The 23,325-nt window shown below is 38.1% G+C and overlaps 1 protein-coding gene across 4 annotated transcripts in view; it reads left to right on the top strand.

The window, feature by feature from the left end:
• The window catches only part of PRKAG2 (protein kinase AMP-activated non-catalytic subunit gamma 2), an 889,218-nt gene extending 866,468 nt beyond the window's left edge, over positions 1 to 22,750 (top strand). For all 4 annotated transcript variants that reach the window (XM_053713799.1, XM_053713800.1, XM_053713801.1 and 1 more), the window contains 2 exons: positions 7,238 to 7,331; positions 10,635 to 22,750. In XM_053713799.1, coding sequence (XP_053569774.1) covers positions 7,238 to 7,331; positions 10,635 to 10,666 — 126 coding nt within the window. In that variant the 3' untranslated portion in view covers positions 10,667 to 22,750. The remainder of the gene's footprint in view (positions 1 to 7,237; positions 7,332 to 10,634) is intronic.
• The last annotated feature ends 575 nt before the right edge of the window (positions 22,751 to 23,325 follow it).

Raw genomic sequence — 23,325 nt, 5'->3', positions numbered from 1 at the left:
ATCACAGCAAAGCTGTTAAGTATCGCTGCCCTTCCCACAAACCCCAGTCATTCTCTTTGCCTGCGGTGCAAGGAGAAGGTGAAGTTTGTTTGTCTTTCTGGAAAATGTAAGGGTCAGAAAGCTACGGTCACTTCTTTTTTTCTCTGGTTGAGAAGTATTATCGTTGGGCATATGAGACTGCTGGTCAGCAGCCTCCTGAGAGAATTCCAGCTCTCTCCACTAGGGCGTTGTCTTCTTCTTGGGCCTTCAAAGATGAGGCCCCTGTAGAACAGTTTTATAAGGTTGCAACTTGGTCTTCTTTGCACTCTTTTTCTGAAATCTATAAATTTATAATGTTACCTCGGCTGAGGTTTATTTTGGGAGAGGTTCTGCAAGCAGTGGTGCCTTCTGTTTAGGTTACCTGTCTTGCCCTCCCTAATCATCTGTGTCCTCTAGTTTGGGTATTGATTCCCAACAGTAATTGATGATCCCGTGGACTCACTGTGTCATAAGAAAGAAAACAAAATTTATGCTTACCGGATAAATGTATTTATTTCTTGACACGGTGAGTCCACTGCCCTCCCTGTTTGTTTCAGACAGTTTTGTTTATATAAACCTCAGGCACCTCTGCACCTTGTGTTGCTTTCTTTCTCTCCTTTTCCTTCGGTCGAATGACTGGGGTTTGTTGGAAGGGAAGTGATACTTAACAGCTTTGCTGTGGTGCTCTTTGCCTCCTCCTGCTGGCCAGGAGTGATATTCCCAACAGTAATTTATGATCCCGTGGACTCACCGTGTTAAGAAATAAATACATTTATGAGGTAAGCATACATTTTGTTTTTTCATTATTTTTGATATACTTAGCGCTTTTGCACTCTGAGGAAATAATTTTCTTCTTAAAGTGAAAGTAGTAATTTTTAGATTATTTTTCATTCCTTTAATTTTTGGGTATTAATACAGCTATGGACACTGAACAGGAGTCTGTTTCTCTTGATAAATGTTTATTGTATTTAGAGGCCCAAATTGTTTTGCCTATGCAATTTTGTTCCTCATGTTTAGCTAGGACCCTAAAGTTTAAATATAAATTACTGCCTTCTGAACCTATTGTCTCTCAGGATAATGCTGTTTAGGATATGCCACAGCTTTCTCTTCAAACGTCCCAAGCCTCAATGGTTTCACATACAGTGCCCTGCTGTTCCTCTCAACCTCCTGGAGGCGTTTATTTGCCAGGGGATTTTGCTGCTCAGATATCTTCTGCGGTGTCTGCAGCTTTATCTGCTTTCCCTGTTGCGGGGAAGCGCAAGAGGAAATCACTTCATTTTTCTGCTACTAAGGTGTCTGTCCCATCTTTCTCTGTGATGGTTGACCTCTCCCATAAGTCTGAGGAGGAGGATACCTCAGTAGCCTCTGAGGGTGAGATTTCATACTCTGACAGTAATTTAAATCCTTTGACTGATTCTGAAGAAGTTAATTTTCAGATTTAAGCTTGAACACCTTCGATTACTTCTAAAGGAGGTACTGGCTACTTTGGACGACTCCAACCCTTCTGTCGTTGTCAACCCTAAGAAATCTAGTAAACTTAATAAATAGTATGATGTTCTTCTTCTGTGGAGGTATTTCCTGTTCCAGACCGTATGTTGGAAATTATCACTCTCCCGTAATAAAAAAAATGTTTCCTGTTGCTGACTCCATTCGGGATTTGTGGCACACTGTGCCTAAGGTAGAAGGAGCTATTTCTACTCTAGCCAAAAGAACCATGATTCCTATAGAATATAGCTGTTTTTTCAAGGATCACATGGATAAGAAGCTTGAGGCTTATTTAAAGAAAATGTATATTCATCAGGGATTACAATGGCAACCTGCTGCTAGTATTGCTACGGTTGTGAGTGCAGCATCTTATTGGTGTGAGGCTTTATCTGAGTTGATTTTAGAGGAAACTTTTTTAGAGGAGATCCAAGATAGGATCATGGCTCTTAAACTGGCTAATGCCTTTATTTCTGATGCCAACATGCAAGTCGTTAGACTGGGAGCAAAGATGTCTAACTTTGCGGTTCTAGCTCACAGAGCCCTATGGCTAAAATCTTGGTCAGCTGAGGTTACTTCCAAGTCCAAGCTCCTGTCTTTAACTTATAAGGGTAAGACCATTTTTGGTCCTGGTCTGGCGGAGATACTTTCTGAGATTACAGTTTGAAAGGGATCTTTTCTACCTCAGGACAAGAAGAATAAACCTAAGGGTCTCCAAAGCTCTAGTTTTCGTTCCTTTCGTAACTTCAAAGGGCAAAAGTCTCCCTCTACCTCCTACAAGCCGGAGCAGTTCAAGTCCTCCTGGAGACCCAGTCAGCCTTGGAATAAGGGGAAGCAAGCAAAGAAGCCTTTATCTGAGGCTAAATCAGCATGAAGGGTCTGCCCCCGGTCCGGTATTGGATCAAGTGGGGGGCAGACTTTCCTTTTTTCGTCAACCTTGGATATGCAATGTCCCAGATCCTTGGACTGTGGACATAGTATCTCAGGGTTACAAAATAGGGTCCAAGACTTGTCCTCCCAGGGGCAGTTTCATCTTCTCAAGGCTATCTGCAGACCAGACAAAAAGAGAGAGAGGCCTTAAGCTGCATTCAGGACCTTTCCTCCCTGGGAGTGATTGTTCCAGTTCCTGTAAGGGAACAGGGTCAAGGATTCTATTTAAATCTATTTGTGGTTCCCAAAAAAGAGGGAACATTTCGACCCATTTTAGATCTAAAATGTCTCAACAAATTCCTCAGGGTGCTGTTCTTCAAGAAGGAGACCATTCGTTCTATTCTTCCTTTGGTCCAAGAGGGTCAGTTCATGACGACCATAGATTTGAAGGACGCGTATCTGCATGTTCCCATTCACAGGGATCATCACCAGTTCCTGAGAATCGCTTTTCTAGACAAGCAATTTCAATTTGTTGCTCTTCCGTATGGCCTTGCCACAGCTCCCAGAATTTTCACAAAGGTTCTGGGGACTCTTTTGGCTGTTGCCAGGTCTCAGGGAATTGCGGTGGCGCCTTACCTGGACGACATCTTGGTTCAAGCGTCATCTTTTCAACTAGCAAACTCTCATACAGAGATCTTGTTGTCTTTTCTACGTTCCCACTGATGGAAAGTGAATACGGAGAAGAGTTCCCTTGTTCCTTAGGGACCATCATAGATTCCTTATCCATGAAGATTTTTCAGACAATGTCAGAAAATCCAAACTTCTCAGTTCATGTCAATCTCTCCAGTCTACTGTTCATTAATCTGTGGCTTAATGCATGGAGGTAATTGGTCTGATGGTTGTTTCCATGGACATCATTCCTTTTGCTCGATTCCATCTGAGACCTCTGCAATTATGCATGCTCAGTCAATGGAACGGAGACCATTCAGATCAATCTCAGAGGATAGATCTGGATCCTCTAACAAAAGACTCTCGTGGTGGATTTCTCAGGATCATCTGTCACTGGGCACATGCTTCCGGAGACCCTCCTGGGTGATTGTGACCACGGACGCCAGCCTGCTATGCTGGGGATCAGTCTGGGATTCGTTAAAAGCTCAGGGCCTGTGGACACGGGAGGAGTCCTCTCTCCCCATAAACATCTTAGAGTTGAGAGCGATCTTCAATGCCTTGATAGCTTGGCCTCAATTGTCTTTAGCCCGGTTTATCCGATTTCAGTCGGACAACATCAACTCAGTGGCTTACATCAACCACCAGGTAGGAACTTGGAGTTCCTTGGCCATGAAGGAGGTGACTCGCATTATTCAGTGGGGAAAGCTCTCGATTGTCTCCTATCGTCTCCTATCTACCATCCACATTCCAGGGGTGGACAACTGGGAGGCAAATTTTCTGAGCAGACAAACCTTTCATGCTGGGGAGTGGGCTCTCCATCCAGAGGTGTTCACCAGGTAAACCCTTAAGTGGGGGGTGCCGGAGTTTGATCTGATGGCATCTCGTCAGAATGCCAAGCTTCCAAGGTACACTTCAAGGTCAAGAGATCCTCAGGCCGCCCGGCGGTTCCTTGGGATTTCGGTCTAGCATACTTGTTTCCTCCTTTTGCTCTTCTTCCACGAGTCATTGCTTGTATCAAGCTGGAGAGAGCGTCTGTAATTCTAATAGCTCCTGCATGGCCTCACAGGATCTGGTTTGCGGACCTGGTGAAGGTGTCATCTCTTCCACCTTGGAGGTTACCTCTGAAGAAGGACCTTCTAACTCAGGGTCCTTTCCTCCATCCAAATCTAGTTTTTCTGAAGCTGACTGCTTGGAGTTTGAAGCGTCGGTCATTGATACCATGCTTCAGGCTCACAAACCAGTTACTCGTAAAATTTACCATAAGGTATGGCGCAAATACCTATATTGGTGTGAATCGAAAGGATTCTCTTGGAACAGGGTTAGGATTCCTAGGATTGTATCTTTTCTCCAGGAGGGTCTGGAGAAGGGCTTGTCAGTCAGTTCTCTGAAGGGTCAGATTTCTGCGCTGTCTATTCTTTTACACTAACGTTTGGCGGATGTCAGACCCTGGTCAGAATCAGGCCTGTGTTTAAACCTGTTGCTCTTTCTTGGACCTTGAATCTTGTGCTTAAAGTTTTGCAACAAGCTCCGTTTGAGCCAATGCATTCTTTAGATATTAAGTTATCTTTGAATGTTTTGTTCCTTATTGCCATTTCCTCTGCTCGCAGAGTTTCTGAACTCTCGGCTCTGCAGTGTGATTCCCTGTATCTTATTTTTCATGCGGATAAAGTGGTCCTTCATACTAAATTGGGGTTTCTCTCTAAGGTGGTGTCGGATCGAAATATTAATCAGGAAATTGTTGATCCTTTTTTTTTTTTTGTCCTAATCCTTCCTCCCATAAGGAACGTCTTTTGTTTGTTTGTTTTTCTGGAAAGCGTAAGGGTCAGAAGGCCACTTCTACTTCTCTCTCTCTGGTTGAGAAGTATGATTCATTTTGCTTATGAGTCTGCTGGACAGCAGCCTCCTGAGAGAATTACGGCTCACTCCACTAGGGCTGTCTCCTCTTCTTGGGCCTTCAAAAATAATGCTTCTGTGGAACAGATTTGCAAGGCAGCAACATGGTCCTCTCTGCATACTTTTTCCAAATTCTACAAATTTGATACTTTTGCCTCGGCTGAGGCTTCTTTTGAGAGAAAGGTTCTTCAAGCGGTGGTGGAATGTTGTCGTGGACTCTGCATATCTTAGGAAAGAAAACAAAATTTATGCTTATCTGATAGATTTCTTTGTTTCCGGACATGGTGAGTCCACAACCCCACCCTTTAGACAGTATTTTTTGTTAAACCTCAGGCACCTCTACACCTTTGTGTTATTTTCTTTTTCCATTTCCCTTCGACCGAATGACTGGGGGTTATGGGTAAGGAAATTGACACTTAACAGCTCTGCTGGGGTGCTCTTTGCCTCTTCCTGCTGGCCAGGAGTGAATATCCCACTAGTAATTGGAATGACGTTGTGGACTCTCCATGTCCAGAAAGAAAGAAATTAATCAGGTAAGCATAAATGTTGTTTTTTGCCCTAGACGTCAGAGATCACCTTGCAGCAATTTTTCCAGGCACGTTACTGACCTTAGCACACCTTAAGGCCCTGTTAGCATTACCACCAACATCCTTCTCAGCACGGGCAAGGAACACCTTAGGGCCTGACATAATTGTAAAATTACAAATCCTTCCTTCTTGTAGACCATTTAAAAAAAGGTGTGATAAATTTAGTTCTGTCAAATCTCATAGTCTGTTATACTGTTATGTAATAGTATTATGACTTGTTATTTATAACATGTTAACATGTAATATTTTCCTTTCTAAAACGTGCCCTCTACCTTCCAATGTGATGACCAGTTTGGAACCATCTTGAGCTTTAATAATCTAACTTATTCTATTAAAAATGACAAATAAGAATATGCTGACGGCTGAAACAAAGATGCCCTCTGCAGTTTTCTTGATGTAATATCTTGCAGAACATTTATCCGACTTACCTTAGAACTGCAAGTAGATTTACCTCTTATTTTCCGTACAAATAAAAATCCCATTGTTTCATGACCATCTACCCTCTTGTTGATCTAGAATGCATTTTCAGTAATTATTTTCTGGATTTCTATAAACTTTTAGTATAGTCTGGATTTCTGTGTTCTATTAGAGTATTAGTACATCATAATAGCGCTTTGTTTGTTTTTTGGTTTTTTTGGTTTGCTCAAATCCATTATCACATCTCCTCTTTAAAGGGATATAAAACCCAAGATTTTTCTTTCACGATTCAGATAGAGCATGAATTTTAAAGGGATACTAAACCCATTTTTTTTTCTTTCATGATTTTGATAGAGCATGCAATTTTAAGCAACTTTCTAATTTACCTCTTATTAATTTTTATTTGTTCTCTTGCTATCTTTATTTAAAAAAGCAGGAATCTAAGCTAAGGGGTCGGCCCATTTTTGGTTCAGCACCTGGCTAAATGTATCTATCCAGGATGCTGGACCAAAAAGATTTCTGCTTTTTGAAATAAAGATAGCAAGAGAACGAAGAAAAATTGATAATAGGCATAAATAAGAAAGTTGCTTAAAATTGTATGCTCTATCTGAATCATGAAAGAAAAATAATGGGTTTAGTATCCCTTTAAACAACTATCAAATTTTCTTTGTTCTTTTGGTATCTTTTGTTGAAAACGTTATTTAAGGAACATTTATACACATGAAAACTGTTGGGGGAGAATCCAAGGCAATGAGGATGGGAGTTCCACAGATTAGGTGCAGCATGAGAAGCACTGTGTAAACAGTCATTGGAGGAGGTGATTGCTTAAAGGGACACTCAAGTCAAAATAAAATGTTATGATTTAGAAAGAACATGCAGTATTGAAACTTTCAAATTTACTTCCATTATCAAAGTTTGCACAGTCTTTTTATATTCACGCTTTCTGGGGAACAAGATCCTTATGAGCATGTGCACAAGCTCACAGAGTATACTTATACTAATCTGTGATTGGCTGATGTCTGTCACATGATACAGGGAGCCGGAAAATGGGAGAAATGTAGTCACCAATCAGCAAGCGCTACCAAGGTGCTGAACCTAAAATGGGCCGGTTCGTAAGCTTTTTCAAATAAAGATACCAAGAGAACGAAGATAAATTGATAATAGGAGTAAATTAGAAAGTTGCCTAAAATTGCACGCTCTATTTGAGACATGAAAGAAAAAATTAGTATCCCTTTAAGGTCCCTCGCCAATTTAATATTTTCATGATTATGTGCTCCATTGAAATGTATTTGTTTTTGCAGGTGCACCGACTGGTAGTTGTAAATGAAGCAGATAGCATTGTAGGAATTATCTCTCTATCGGATATTCTACAAGCCTTGGTGCTTTCTCCAGCAGGTATGGTTGACAAATGTGTCTTATATGCAGCATGTGTTCTTAAAATAAGAAATAGTTTTCCTTCATGTTAAAATAAATAAGTTTATACACAGTCATGATGGGGTTTTTTATTTTTTTGTTTAGACATTGTAGGCAGAGATGTGCTTTTCAATATAAAGCATAGATACCTAAGCATGTAAGGGTTTTAGTCCTGTACAATGCGAGGAGTTAAACATAAAAATACAAACTTTATTCTTGACTTTAGGGACATTAAACACTAAATACACTTTATAAGCATAGTATTGAGGTTATTCCCCTCCTTCCTTTGATCATGGGTGCTGCAATGTTGAAATCTAGCTTTTTACTCCATTCCAGTGCTGACCTGTTTGCACATGTGCGGCAACTCTCCTTCAGATACCTGCAGTGTAACCTAGGTTTCAAAATGGCAGCACCCATGTTTAGAGGGGGGGGGGTGCATGAAATGCATTTAATGTCCCTTTAAATATACAAAAGGACAACATTTTCTAACCGAACCTTACCAGCTTCTGCTTACATAGCCAAAATCATAGATCATAGCCTCACTTTACTAGGGCCTGTGTTTAAAAAGGACCTGAACGTCATCTATTGGCCCATCAGTTTAAATATACAAACAATACAATGTTTGTAACAATGTTATACATATAGTTCTGAGGACTTGCAAACTTCTGAGCTAGATATGGGGGGCAATTTATTAAATGTCGGGCGGACATGATTCGCTGTAGCAAAATCATGTCCGCCAAGCATTGCTAAACATTGTGAAATGCTTGTGCAATGCCGCCCCCTGTATATTCGCGGGCAATCGGGCAACCTAGGGGGTGTCAATCATTCCGATCATATCTGATCTGGATGATTGCAGTCTGCCACCTAAAAGTTGGCAGAGAAGTTAAGGAGCAGCAGTCTTAAGACCGCTGGTTCTTAATTTCTGTTTCCGGCGAGCCAGAAAATACAGGTGTAGATACCAGCATCCGCTGCTTATTAAATCTCCCCTATGGTCTCATGGAAAGGAGTTAAGTTTTACCAAATAATAACAAGAGAGAGAGCTATATCTGATGATTTAAGAAATAATAGAAAGGTACATTTAACAGTAGGAACCTGGGTTTTATTTTTCAGGCTGCACATCCTATCTTGATCATGCAGTTTTTCTTTCCATGTCCATTTTGATCTACAGTTTTACAGAGAACTACAGCATTTTGTTTTCAGTGTGAAAATGTTTTAAAATAATCATAGAATTGTTGGGGTTTTTTTTTGTTTTTTTTAATCCAGCTTTACTGTTTATAAATTATAATACTGTATAATGTGTAGTCAGTTGATATAAATCATAGAACTGATAGAATATGAGGGTGACACCTTGTTTAGGGTTAATTATATAGTTCCAATCAAATCAGTATATTGAGAACTGTTGTACTTAAAGGGACAGTCAAGTCAAAATTAAACTTTCATGATTCAGATAGGGCATGCAATTTTAAACAACTTTCCCATTTACTTTTATCATCAAATTTCCTTTGTTCTCTTGGTATTCTACGGTAGGTTCATAAACTGATTTCTAAGCCGTTGAAAGCCGCCTTTTATCTCAGTGCATTTTGACAGTTTTTCACAGCTAAGCAGTGCTAGTTCATGTGTGCCATTGTGCTCACACCCGTGGAGTTATTTATGAGTCAGTACTTATTGGCTAAAATGCAAGTCTGTAAAAAGAACTGAAATAAGGGGGCAGTCTGCAGAGGCTTATATACAAGGTAATCACAGAGGTAAAAAGTGTATTAATATAACTGTTGGCTATGCAAAACTGGGGAATGTGTAATAAAGGGATTATCTATATTTTTAAAGAATAACATTTTTCAAGTAGACTGTCCCTTTAATTGAAAGGTTGCTAGACAGGAGAGAGAACACAGCACATAGTGTGACACTCTGCACAATATCTTTAACCCATTGCAAGCCAGATACAAGGCTGTGTAGCCTCTCTGACAGTAAAGGGTTAACCACAACCACTATCCTAAATATGTGATATTTAAAAAAAAAAAATCACACAGAATTGTTAAACCGATTACATGGTAAAAACATATGTAAAGTGTGTTTTTAGAGCCGGGAGCCAAATACATATTTTTTACATATATTCCCTGCTTCATAATTTGTTATATACCAGGGGACAACATTCTAAGATCCAGTGACTTACTGATTAAGATATTGTAGAATAAAACCTTTTCGCTGTATGATAATTAAAGAATAAATTAAGTATTTAAAAGGGAAACCCAATTTGTTTTTGTTTATGATTCAGATAGAACTTTCCTCTCTACTTCAGTTATCACATTTTGCTTTATTCTCTTGTTATTCTTTGTTAAAGGAGCAGTAATGCACTACTGGGAGCTAGCTGAACACCTCTGGTGAGCTAATGACAAGAGGTATATATATGTACAGTCACCAATCGGCAGCTAGGTCCCAAGAGTGCTGTGCTGCTCCTGAGTGTAAGGCATGTTTTTCAACAAAGGACAACAAGAAAATGAAGCAAATTAGTACATTTAAAAGGCTAAAACTGCATGCTTTATACAAATCATGAAAGTTTAATTTTGACTTTACTTTCCCTTTAATAAAAAAAAAATAAATATGCAGCATGTGGATGTCCATTTCTTTACTGCTACATTTCCTCCGGCTGTAATAAATACTCTCGTTCTTACTTCAGTGACGATTCAGGCTGTAGCCAATAGTATCACGCCCTGTTTGGCGTCCAAAGGCAGGTACATTATTATTTGCTAGCTGGATGCCAAAGGGGGCGCAATACGATTTGGCTACAGCCAGAATCGTCACTGAACTAAGAACGAGAGTATCCATTGCAGGCGGAGGAAATGCGCCATATAGCAAGACATGAAAGTGTCATTATTAAGAAAAGAAAATAACGTTCTCTTGCCATCTTTATTTGAAAAAGAAGGCATCTAAGCTATTTTTTGGTTCAAAATATGGACAACACTTGTTTATTGGTTGGTTAAATTATTCCACCAATCAGCAAGAACAACCCAGGTTGTTCAACAAAAATGGGCCGGCATCTAAACTTACATTCTTGCTTTTCAAATAAAGATACCAAGAGAGAAGAAAATGTGATAATAGGAGTAAATTAGAAAGTTGCTTAAAATTGCATGCTCTATCTGAATCACAAAAGAAAAGATTTGGGTTCAGTGTCCCTTTTAAAGTTTACCATCACTTTAAGGTATTTGTTTTTTATAAAATAAAAAAAAAACTGAAGAAATATAATTGTATTTTTGTGATTTCCTAATGATTTTCACCTTTTTGTTTTAGGTGCCAAAAGAAAAGAGAGTGAGGCAGAATGACCTGGCTGACGATGTGAATGCAATTCTTTTCTTTTTTTTTTTTTCTTTTAAATAGAACTTGAAAGATTTTTTTTGTGTCAAACCTTTATTTTTTTTTTGCCTCAGAAACACTGACTACAATAGAACTAAAGATTTTAGAATGTGTAATATGTGGCAGTGATGTGCAGGGAGTGACTTCCTTAGTCAAATAGTGACAGAAATCTCTTTGTTGCAAATTGTTACTTTAAGCTGTCATATCAAAACTGAAGTTTTACCTCTTCTGATATTCAGATTATTGCTTTACTTATAGTTGTACAGTATGGCATACTCATAGCATAGCTTCTGATGTAAAAATATAGCATTATGGTCCTGATGCCCATTACTGCCACTGAAGTGCGACACTGTATTGAATGTGAAAAGTCATTAACCTAAAACCAAATTAGTTTCAGATCTTATTAGACTCTAAAGCTGCTGTGCCACGTACTAAAAATATAAAGCTGCGTTGCTGAGTGACTAGTGCTGCATTGTCAGTGGTTTGCATGCACGGGTCCCTGTGTTTTTGGGGGTTTTTTGTTTGTTTTTTAGACATAAGGCCTAAAAGATCAGCGTGACTCTTTATTTCATCTGCCTGACAGATTGTTGAGTCAATATAATACAAGCTGATTTCTACCCATAATAAAAGCCTTATGCACAGCTGCAGTACACAGCAAGGTGGCGCCGTAACACCTGTTTTGTAGTCTTTCCCCAGTCTTATCTGGCAACACTGCTATTTCATAAACGTAATATGAATCTGATGAATGACTGAAACTTTAACCCATACTTGCTGGAAGGAAATGCTTTATAATGGTTATTCCAACAAAGATGGACTCTATACTAGTTTAGTTTTAAGTTTCAATGCCAGATGAATGAGACACTGAACAAGAGTACATCATTATTTATTTTTACTTTAAATAATAAAAAAAAAACATTTTTTACAGAATTTTGGTGAACAGACGTTCGCCATATCATTAATAAACTCTTGATTGTTATGAAACAAATGGCAAATTATCTCTTTATTTTTGCTTAGCTAATATGGAAGCCCATTTTATTCGGTTTGTAAATAAAACTGATGTTCTGTACTGTAATGTAAATAAGCAGTTATTGAGATAACCAAGTGCCAGAGAAACACGTATATATATTTGTGTATGAAATTGTAAAATCAATTTTGTATAATTTCAGATGTTTTTTTTTAAAAATTGGTATGGTATGTTTTGTTTTTTTCATAGAATTTTCAGAGTATTGCAAGATATGCTAATGTCTATGCACAAAATGACATTAGATGATAACATTTGCTTGTCTTGCAAAATCTCAACAGTAATCGGTAATATGAAGGTGCACTCACTATTAAAGATAACACAAAGTATTCTGTCCCACAACGCATTTTACATTTAGTTACATGCAAACTCTTTGTAACTTTATTGTTTTGGAAGATGTAAAGTTTATATACAGAATCATCCAGTAGAATAATCTGTACTGCTTTGGGGGGCATTCCCCCCTAGTATGACAAAATAAGATGGCTGTGAAGCAAGTTACGTGTGCACATAGTGTAAAATGTTTGCATAGAGCAATAGAATTCTGCTATTCTACCCTGTTCCAAAACAGGGATTTAGATCTGCTACGAAATATAAAGCCTGTCTGATTTGCTAAAACATAAATGTTTGACATTGGAGTCCTCATATCTAGGGTAATGCCAGATTTGTTCCCACCTTTTTAATTATTTTAGTGAGTTTACAAATCTTAAAAAAAAAAAAAAAAGCTAAAATACGCTTGCTAGATGTATAGCTCTGTCACAGTGGCATTTAATCGATTTGGGCCTTTTGGAATATACTGCATTTGAAAAAGAAAAGTGATTGAGCCTATGACATATGTGGGTTTTTAATGCCTCAGCAGGGACTCTTTATATCTGCTTTTGTGTCATTCATGTATCTTGAGCTCTTTTATTTTCTTGTGGCATAATATTGTTAAATGCAGAATTTATTTGTATTTTTTTTAACAAACCCATGCATCTAAGCTGCTTAAAAAATTGATTTTACACCCCCAACATTGTGTTAATCAGCATTCACTGAACTGATAACTAGAAATTGTATGGCCTAAACTTCTCCAATTCATAGGACCTTCTTTTCAGCCTGTTCACTAAAGATATGTCTCTTTAAATTTTAGTGAACAGGTTCATCTGAAGTGCTTAGCAATTTGAAGGGTTTTTGTCATTTGGACCTTTCAATTGTTTGTGTAGTGAGGGCTTTGTTTTTTTTATGTACTACTGTATTTATATAGTTAATATACAGCTTTGATCTGTGATACAGTGAGTTCACCCTTTAAACAGAATATGACAAACATATGCTAAATACATTATGTATGTTTGCCGTTTGTTTTTATATTTCTTTTACACATTTTCTCCACTTTTTATAAATTGTTAATAATGACCCTAAACCAATGATATTATCTGGTATACACCCTCTTCTGACTTATGTATATGTTTATCTTCTTTCCATCCATATCCTATAAAAGTAAATTTTATGAGTTTTCTTGCAGAAGTTTTCCAGGTGCAAAAATGTCAAACACATTTAGAGAAAAAGATCTGCAGTTTAATTTTTTTTTTTTTTTTTTTTTTTTAACTATTTTGTAAATTGAGAGCAGATTTTTAGATGAGGTAGGAGGAAATATTCGTAACATTTTCTCCTTTAGATGGACACAAATGTAAGAAAACGGCTACATAGTGAAAATATCCATAATAAGATTCTAATATGTATATTTATGTTGTTTACAATGTCAGGATTAATGCTTAATTATTGCCTAATTTATCACCAATCTGAAATTCCAATAAAATGGTTTTAGGGTCTTTAGAAATATAAGATCATTTGACGCCATATATTCACTGTAATAATTTGAAACAAAATACACCCGAGTTTTATCCTGTCTGCCATGCTTCCTCCTGGACCTCCTGTCTCTGTTTAGTGACAGCGAGCACTAGATGTGATCAACGATTGGTTTATTGTTATTCATGTGCAAAGTTACATGCTGTTTCCACCATTTAGATATTTCAGACACTGGATTTATTAAAATAGAAATGCAAATCTAAAGATCTATATTTTCAACGATATTAAGACTTGGGGGCAAATTTTTCAAGCTAGACAGCCTTCAGGTTCGCCGGAAATCAACCCGATCGAATACGATTGGGTTGACTGACAACCCCTGCTAGCGGCCGATTGACTGCGAATCAGCTGGGGGCGGAATTGCACCAGCAGTTCACCAGAACTGCTAGTGCAATGATAAATGCAGAGAGCGTATTCTGTCGGCATTTGTCGATGTGCAGCGGACATGATCCGCAATATCGGATCATGTCCGCTCGCACATTAATAAATAGGCCCCTTGACCTTTTTTTAAAATATACGGTGTCTGAAGACTATCTGAATACCAGAAACCATGCTTAACCCTGTTATTCGTATTGCAAACGAATAGTTAAAATACCAATTATTGCACATCTACAAAGTCCCAAATGTTTCACAAACACAGCTTGTAATATTGCAAAAACAGAGCTCAAGAACTGAATATTGCACCAGAGAGACTATTGAATAATCTGAGGTTTGGAATCAAACTGCATGTTTTAATGTTAAAAAAAAACAACTTTAAACTATTCTATCTTTCATTCATTCATTCAATTAAAAATTTTTTTTTTTAAAAAGGACCATTTACAATAGAGAGGGTACATTTTTCTATTATATTTTACAGAGTATATTATTTAAAGTATCCTAAATACATTTTTTTTTATTAACAAGCTACACATAATGGACATGAAGTTATATTCTTTATATGACTTCAATTTAGTAGAATTATATGTGAATTTAGTTCAAAAAAATCTACGCCTCGACAGCCATAACTTGAACATAGTGAATCCATATATACTGTATATGTGTAATTACATTAACACAAGAAGCGGTTTGTAAATATTGGGCTATCTTATCTTACAGTATTACATATTTATAAAAAAAATAAGCTATTTCTTCATATTTACTAATATGCAATGAGGGCATGTATAGCAGCACTATATAAATCAAACTCTAAAAATCGGTGTATAATACATTTAAAAACAATTAGCACTTTAAATCTGAAACTGCTTGATTCAAATTATTTTATGTTATGAATAAGTTAAGGCTTTATATTCGATCAAAATAAAGTGACAAAAAGCAAACATTGTTGACAGTTTAAAAGATAAACCATTGTTTGAAATATCATATTTAATATTAGATAATTTATTGGTTTTGATATTTTTAGTGAGTAAAGTTCTAAAGTAAGATTTCTTTCTAATTGTAGTGAGAGTCCACAATACTCTTTTAGGAATTACTTGACCTGGCCACCAGGTGGAGGCAAAGATATCCTACACTAGAGTTTCAAGTATCCCTCCTACTTCCCTTTCCCTCACAGTAATTCTTTGTAGGTTTGGATTGAGATGCTGCTGAAATTTTGAAGATTTTCAGATTGTATTCCTTTCAAGGGAAAGATGAAAGATTCCTGGAAGAGAAGAGATTGGAGGGTGCTGTTTGGGCATTTTCCTCTTTGTTGCAGTTGAGCCACAAACTAGCCATGGGTGTTGCAAGGTAGTACCTTAGCCACCTCCTTTTTGGCAAGACTGTTCACCCTATTCACAACCTTCCATTCTCTGCTTTTTACAGATATGGACAGGGCCTACATGCAGTTTACCCTAAGGAGTGAATCTGAATGGGGGTAAGTTTATATTCCTGGGGCTTCACTCCTATCCCTGTTAAAGCACTTAGTAAGTGCTGGGGATACCTTTATCCTGCATTCAGCTGGTGTTTGTTGTGGCTGGCTTAGCACTTCAAGAGTGTCGGATCGAGTGGCAGCTCACTTTGCACCTTTGGAAGTTGCAGGAGGGGGTGAGACGCAATACACCAGAGCAGAGAGTTCATTGATATTCTGATATATTTTGTAATCTCTATAAAATGTTTTATTGGATACATAATCTCTTTATTATCTACTGTGTAGTTTTCCCTTCTCCTTGTGGAGTATGGATTAACCAGGGACTGAAGCCTTTGAAGAAGGACGCTCTGAGGGTGATGATATTTCAGGTTCCAATTTTAAATTGAATAAATGTTTGCTGTGTAGGTCTGCCATAGTATGCCCTCCAATACAACTCGGTTGCTCATGCTTAACATCTGTTCTTTAGAACCATTCTCATGATCCAGGTCCATCATCTTAGGCAGATTGTTACTCAAGGTGGTGTAACAGAATTTGCACCACAGTTTAAAGCTTAATTGCAATCGCTGGTGTCTGTAGCTATTGCAGCTCTGTCACCTGCAAGCAATCGCAAACTCCAACATACTTATAGTTTATCTTCCAAATTCAGCCGCCACTGTTAGCCCTCCGGCTATTCGGCAAGCACAGGAATCTGATCTGGATGGATCCCCTTCTGCATCTGATGGGTAGGTCTTATCTGGTGACTCCTTTTCAGAGTCAGACAAGGAAATTGAGGAAGTCAATTTCCAGTTTACTATGGACCATTTAAAGTCTTTACTTAGAGGTTTTAATAACCTTGGAGGTGTAGGACCTGAAAACCTGCTGAGGGGAAGACCGTCCAAAAGCTGGACATTATTTTAAACCAAAATCTAAGTTTCCTGAGACGTTTCCTGTATCTTCTCTGGTGTCTGAGATCGAAGGAATGGGATAAGCCTGAAGTTCCTTTCTCCCCTTCTACTAATTTTAAGAAGCTTTTTTTTCTGTCCCGGAGGTCAACCAAGACTTATGGGGCTCTTCTTACAGTGAGGTTTACTCTTTCAACTGTCAAAGTGAGCGGTGGTCGCTGGTGTGACTCTCCGATTTGGTCTCTGAAGAATCATCCTTGCAGGAGATCCAAAAGCATATTCAATTCTTGAAGCTGGCAAATTCCTTTATGTGTTATGCAGTGGTTCAGATTATTCACATCAATGCAAAGAATACTTTGCTGCAGGTCCTAGTCAGGCGGACTCTTTGGTTGTAATCTAGGTCTGCGGACATGGTTTCTAAATCTAGACTATTATGCTAACTTTTTAAAGTTAAGACTCTTTTTGGTCCTGGTTAGAGTCTATAATTTCCACTGTGACAGGTGGTAAAGGGGCCTTTTTACATCAAGATAAAAAGGCTACACCTAAGGGTAAATCTGGATTGCATTTTCAACCCTCTCACCAAAACAAGTATCAGAGATCGAATTCCTCTCAGAAGCCAGAGTCTTCTAAGCCAGCGTTGAGACCGAATCCAGTGTGGTAAAAATCCAAATCGTCCAAGAAGCCTTCAGAGACCAAGTCTGCATGAAGGTGAGGTCCCCAATCCGGAGTTAGCTCTGGTAGGAGGCAGGTTAAGCCTTTTTCAGGAGGCGTGGGTCATGGAAATTGTGTCTCGGTGCTACAGAATAGGTTTCAGGTCTCCCCCTCTGCGGGGTAGGTTTATTCTTTTTCTCATTTACAAAAGTCCAGAAAAGAAACTTGACTTTTGTTGCTGTTTGAAGGACATAGGATATGGTAATTTACAGTCCCAGTACCTCAGTTGGAACAGGGATCAGGGTTATACTCCAAGCTGTTCATTGTTCCAAAGAAGGGAGGAATTTTTTATCCTATTTTGGACCTGAAAATTTGAAACAAGTTTTTAAGGGTCCCTTCATTCAAGATGGAGACTATCAGATTGATCCTCCCTTTAGTTCTTTGTGGTCAATTTATATCTACAATTAATCTAAAGGACATATACCTTAACAATCCAATTCATTGAGAACATAATTGGTTTCTTTGGTTTGCTTTTCTTGACAAGCATTACTAGTTTACAGCTCTCTCTGTCAGTCTTGCTACTGCACCAAGAATATTCACAAAGGTTTTGTGAGCCCTTTTTTCTGCAATTCGAGCTGTTGCTCCCTACTTGGACGATATCTTGATTCAGGCCCCATCTTTACCTTTAGCTAAGGCTCATATGGAAAAACTGTTGTGGTTTCTTCACAGTCATGGCTGGAAGGTAAATGTGGAAAAAGTTCTCTTACACCAAGAAAGTTCTTGGGAGTGGTCATAGACTCAGTAGAAATGAAGTGTTCTAGACATGGTTTCTTATGGAAGTCCTTGAAAATTCCATGGATCCTACAATTTCTTCAAGAGGGTCTAGATGAGGGTTATCAGCCAGTTCCCTCAAAGATCAGATTTCTGTCCTTTCAGTTCTGTTTTATAGAAAGTTAGCTCATTTTCATGATGTTCAATCTTTTGTTGAGGCTCTTTATTAAGATTAAACCGGTTTTGAAACCAGTTTACCCTTCTTGGACTCTCAACTTGGTTCTCAGAGTTTTGCAGTCTCCTCCGTTCGAACCATTGCATTCCTTGGATATTAAATTATTCTCTTTGAAACTTGTGTTTCTTTTGGCGATCTCTTCAACTCATAGTTTCAGAATGGTCATCGCTTTTTTCTGATCCTCATTACATGATATTTCTCCAGGATAAAGCGGTTTTACGTACTGTCTGTTTTTTTGCAGAAGGTTGTTTCTGTTGATAACATGATAGTGAAATTATTGTTCCTTCTTTCTGTCCAAATCCGAAGTCATCTAAAGAGAGGCTTCTACACAATCTGGATATTGTAAGGGCTTTGAAATTCTATTTACATGTGACCAAAGAATTTTGCCAATCTACCAGCTTTTTTGTTCTGTATTCTGGGAAAAATAAAGGTCAGAAGGCTACTTTGGTTTCCTTATCTTTTTGGTTGATGAGTTTAATCTGTATGACTTACTTGGAGGCGGGTCAGCAATTGCTCTACTCGTTCAGGTTCAACTTCATGGGCCTTCAAGAATAAGGGTTCTGGAGAACACATATGCAAGGTTGCTACTTGGTCGTCCTTGCATACTTTTACAAAGTTCGATCATTTTGACGTTTTTGCCTCGGCTGAGGCAGCGTTTGGCAGAAAGATTCTGTAGGCAGTAGTCTCTGATACTTAAAGGCCTGCCTCCTTTTTTAAAGTCCATTTTCCCACCAATTTTTTTCGTGGACTCCACAGCTTGGGTATTGATTCCCAAAAGTAAGTATCATGGACTCTCACTACCATTAGAAAGAAAATGTAAATTAATTCTTGCCTTGATAAATGAATTTATTTCTTGGTAGTAAGAGTCGACAAGCTCACCCATATTTTATTTTTTGTGGCGGCAGTCCTTGTTTGCATCTCTTTACCCCATTTTCTTCTTACTTCTTCCTATCCTCCGCTATATGCAATACTGGGAGGGAAAGGGAAGTAGGAGGGATACTTGAAACTCTGGTGTAAGGTGTCTGCCTCCTTCTGGGTGCCAGGTGATGTAATTCCCAAAAGTAAGGATCATGGACTCTCACTAACAAGAAAGAAATTAATTTATAAGGTAAGAATAAATTTGTTTTGTAATTAAAATGTCCCAAACATTTTTGTTTCAAGACATCTGATCCATCTTATTTTAGTGATTCAATTTGGGTCTTTACATTAAAAAAAGAAGTAAATATTGTACAGAGTGTCCACCAAAGATGCATCCACAAGAACAAATTGTTTTGGCTGACAGAAAAAAAAATTACTGAAAACATTTGCAAATGTTATTAAATTTTAAGTTATTATTTAAAATTTTTATAATTATAATGGTTACCCACAGTCATGTTTTAGCTTTTTAAGGGGTGGGGTATTTGGTTTCCATCAATGTAATATTGCTTTATCTACAACTGTGGTTTGATGGCCTTGTTAATAAAAAGAAAAGATTTTTCAATATTTGTGCCTGTATTTCCTAAAACATCATGTTGATTTGTTTTCACAATGACTTGATTGAAAAGATGTTGTGCACTGTGCACCTTTACAACAGGGCTCAACAAATTTACTCACTCCCGGTTATTTGACCCCCAAATCTTTCCACCATGTTGCTGACAGTTCTGGCCGGCATTGCACATGAACTGAAGTGACATAAAACTCCGCCCCTCCCCACAGGTCACATGTTATAGGTAAAGAGGCTTTTTAAAGAGGTATTAGAGGGAGGGCATGGCCAAAGTTTGATTTGTATTTCATAGCTGTGAGGCCTAGAACAAATATAGCCACACAAGGCAAAGTTTTAGGAGCGGCTGGTGGGTGTGTGTGGGGGGGGGGCACCCATGGGTATTTTGGGGACCCAAAACCATCTCACCAGGACCTAATTTCAAGGCATCAATGGCTTCCCGGAGCCTGGGTTTGTCAAGTCCTGCTTTACAAGATTATAAACTTATAGTAATTATAGAAAACCAAATTCTATGTATAGTTAGCTTTCACAAAACAAAAAATGCATTAACATAATTTAATAAAACAATACTGTACAAACTGTATTCTCTGGAACCTCCACCCTCTGTTCCACCATCAAGTTAGTTATAGCAGAATTCACAGCTATGGCTGCTCTGTTTCCAAACTTCTTCTTAGCCTTTAGCAGCAATAGCGTGCTTCACAACATAGCCCGCGATCTAGACCTCTTCCATGCGAGCCCTGGTAAGTCTCTCAAACCCTGACACTCTTAGGCAACATCCTTTTCAAGTTTCTTTTTGAGGACAAGGTTACAGGTACATACAAGCACAATAGGATACATAGAATTCCAATACATATCTTGTACAGTTGTATATGAAAAAAATAAAACCTAAAAATCAAAAGCTAGGCTACCGTTTATCAGAAAAATATCGGTTCAACAAAGCAAAATTTACAGGTACATGTAGACATAGAAGCATTACATTAAGTTCTACTACAGATTTTGGAGATTCAAACGGTAACGTTTAAATATGACCTGCATATCTAAAATCAGATTACAGGTTGTCGAAGTAGTACCCAGTGGAGGCTCCTGCATAGGAGTGGTAGTGACAACGCCTCAACAGTTTTTTGAGGAAAAGGAAAAAATGCTATTAAATTGTATCATGTTTGTGCCATACATAATATTATTGCCTTTTTATAGTAATGTCAGGACAATTGTCCAGTATAATTCACCGTTTTGATATTGCATATTAATCACATATGTCTGTGCTATATAATATAGGGGTACAATTGATCATGTGTTTTTACTTATATATTCAGGTACACATACACATATATATTATTTCTCTTGCAAGGTGTATCCAGTCCACGGATTCATCCTTTACTTGTGGGATATTCTCATTCCCTACAGGAAGTAGCAAAGAGAGCACACAGCAAAGCTGTCCATATAGCTCTAGCTCCACCATCTAGTCATTCTCTTTGCTGGCTCTAAGCACTAGGGTCTCTCTCGGGAGTGTAAAGTGAATGTGGTGTTAGAATTGTAGTTTTATTATCTTCAATCAAAAGTTTGTTATTTTAAATGGTACCGGTTTGTACTATTTACTCTCTAGCAGAAAAGTGATGAAGATTTCTGCTGAGAGGAAAATGATTTTAGCATGTTGTAACTAAAATCCACTGCTGTTCCCACACAGGACTGAGGAGTACCAGAAAACTTCAGTTGGGGGGAACAGTTTGCAGGGTGATCTGCAATAAGGTATGTTCAGTCATTTATTTCTAGACAAGACTGAGATAATGCTAGAAGAGACTGACAATATCCCCATGAGGGGAGGGTAAGCTATGTTCACAGACTTAGTAAGGAATGTAATGCTTACATAATAGGGCTAATTATGCTGGTTGACACTTATTCAGGGCAATCGATTGTTTGGCTAAGGAAAAATCGTTTTGCAAGACACTTTGAAAGCCCTTTTGGGTTTTTTCTGGGGTTATTACCACATGGCTGTTTTTTAGTCACTTAGGAGTGATTTATTAGGCCTCACAGCTCCGGAGTAGAGTGGGAGGGGCCTAACTGCCTCAGATGCGCACTTAGAATTGCAGACAAGTTCATGCTGTTTCACATGGAGGGTCCTGCTGATGTTTGAGGGCCTAAAAGAATCTATATTCCCCCAAATCTTCTCCCTAAGGGAAGGTAGGGCCACAGCAAGGCTGTGGCATGGTGCTGTAGTGATTTAACCAGGTGTTGGCTTTAGGCTGCTCTGGTTTGGGCATTAAGGGGTTAATCGTTTTGAAACTTGGGGTGCAATCTTATTAAGGCTTTAGCTACATACTGTGAAAATTTCAAAAAGATTGCTGCATTTTTCACCGTTTTGTAAAATTGTGTGCTCTTTTTATCTCTTAAAGGCACAGTAACGTTTTTTTCAAATTGTGTTTTTTATTTGATTAAAGTGATTCCAAGCCTTTTTGCGTACCAAGCCTGGTTTTCTTCCTAAAGTTGTTTCTAACAAGAATATTAACCAGGAAATAGTTGTTCCTTCTCTGTGTCCTAATCCATCTTCGAAGAAGGAACGTCTGTTGCACAATCCATTTTCCCACCAATTTTTTTCGTGGACTCCACAGCTTGGGTATTGATTCCCAAAAGTAAGTATCATGGACTCTCACTACCATTAGAAAGAAAATGTAAATTAATTCTTGCCTTGATAAATGAATTTATTTCTTGGTAGTAAGAGTCGACAAGCTCACCCATATTTTATTTTTTGTGGCGGCAGTCCTTGTTTGCATCTCTTTACCCCATTTTCTTCTTACTTCTTCCTATCCTCCGCTATATGCAATACTGGGAGGGAAAGGGAAGTAGGAGGGATACTTGAAACTCTGGTGTAAGGTGTCTGCCTCCTTCTGGGTGCCAGGTGATGTAATTCCCAAAAGTAAGGATCATGGACTCTCACTAACCAGAAAGAAATTAATTTATAAGGTAAGAATAAATTTGTTTTGTAATTAAAATGTCCCAAACATTTTTGTTTCAAGACATCTGATCCATCTTATTGTAGTGATTCAATTTGAGTCTTTACATTAAAAAAAGAAGTAAATATTGTACAGAGTGTCCACCAAAGATGCATCCACAGGAACAAATTGTTTTGGCTGACAGAAAAAAAAATTACTGAAAACATTTGCAAATGTTATTAAATTTTAAGTTATTATTTAAAATTTTTATAATTATAATGGTTACCCACAGTCATGTTTTAGCTTTTTAAGGGGTGGGGTATTTGGTTTCCATCAATGTAATATTGCTTTATCTACAACTGTGGTTTGATGGCCTTGTTAATAAAAAGAAAAGATTTTTCAATATTTGTGCCTGTATTTCCTAAAACATCATGTTGATTTGTTTTCACAATGACTTGATTGAAAAGATGTTGTGCACTGTGCACCTTTACAACAGGGCTCAACAAATTTACTCACTCCCGGTTATTTGACCCCCAAATCTTTCCACCATGTTGCTGACAGTTCTGGCCGGCATTGCACATGAACTGAAGTGACATAAAACTCCGCCCCTCCCCACAGGTCACATGTTATAGGTAAAGAGGCTTTTTAAAGAGGTATTAGAGGGAGGGCATGGCCAAAGTTTGATTTGTATTTCATAGCTGCGAGGCCTAGAACAAATATAGCCACACAAGGCAAAGTTTTAGGAGCGGCTGGTGGGTGGAAGTGTGGGGGGGGGGGGGCACCCATGGGTATTTTGGGGACCCAAAACCATCTCACCAGGACCTAATTTCAAGGCATCAATGGCTTCCCGGAGCCTGGGTTTGTCAAGTCCTGCTTTACAAGATTATAAACTTATAGTAATTATAGAAAACCAAATTCTATGTATAGTTAGCTTTCACAAAACAAAAAATGCATTAACATAATTTAATAAAACAATACTG

Source organism: Bombina bombina, chromosome 5, assembly GCF_027579735.1.
Source record: "Bombina bombina isolate aBomBom1 chromosome 5, aBomBom1.pri, whole genome shotgun sequence".
Taxonomy (NCBI): Eukaryota; Metazoa; Chordata; class Amphibia; order Anura; family Bombinatoridae; genus Bombina; species Bombina bombina.
The sequence above is the reverse complement of the archived record's forward strand: the minus strand, read 5'-3'. Positions and strand labels throughout refer to the sequence as shown.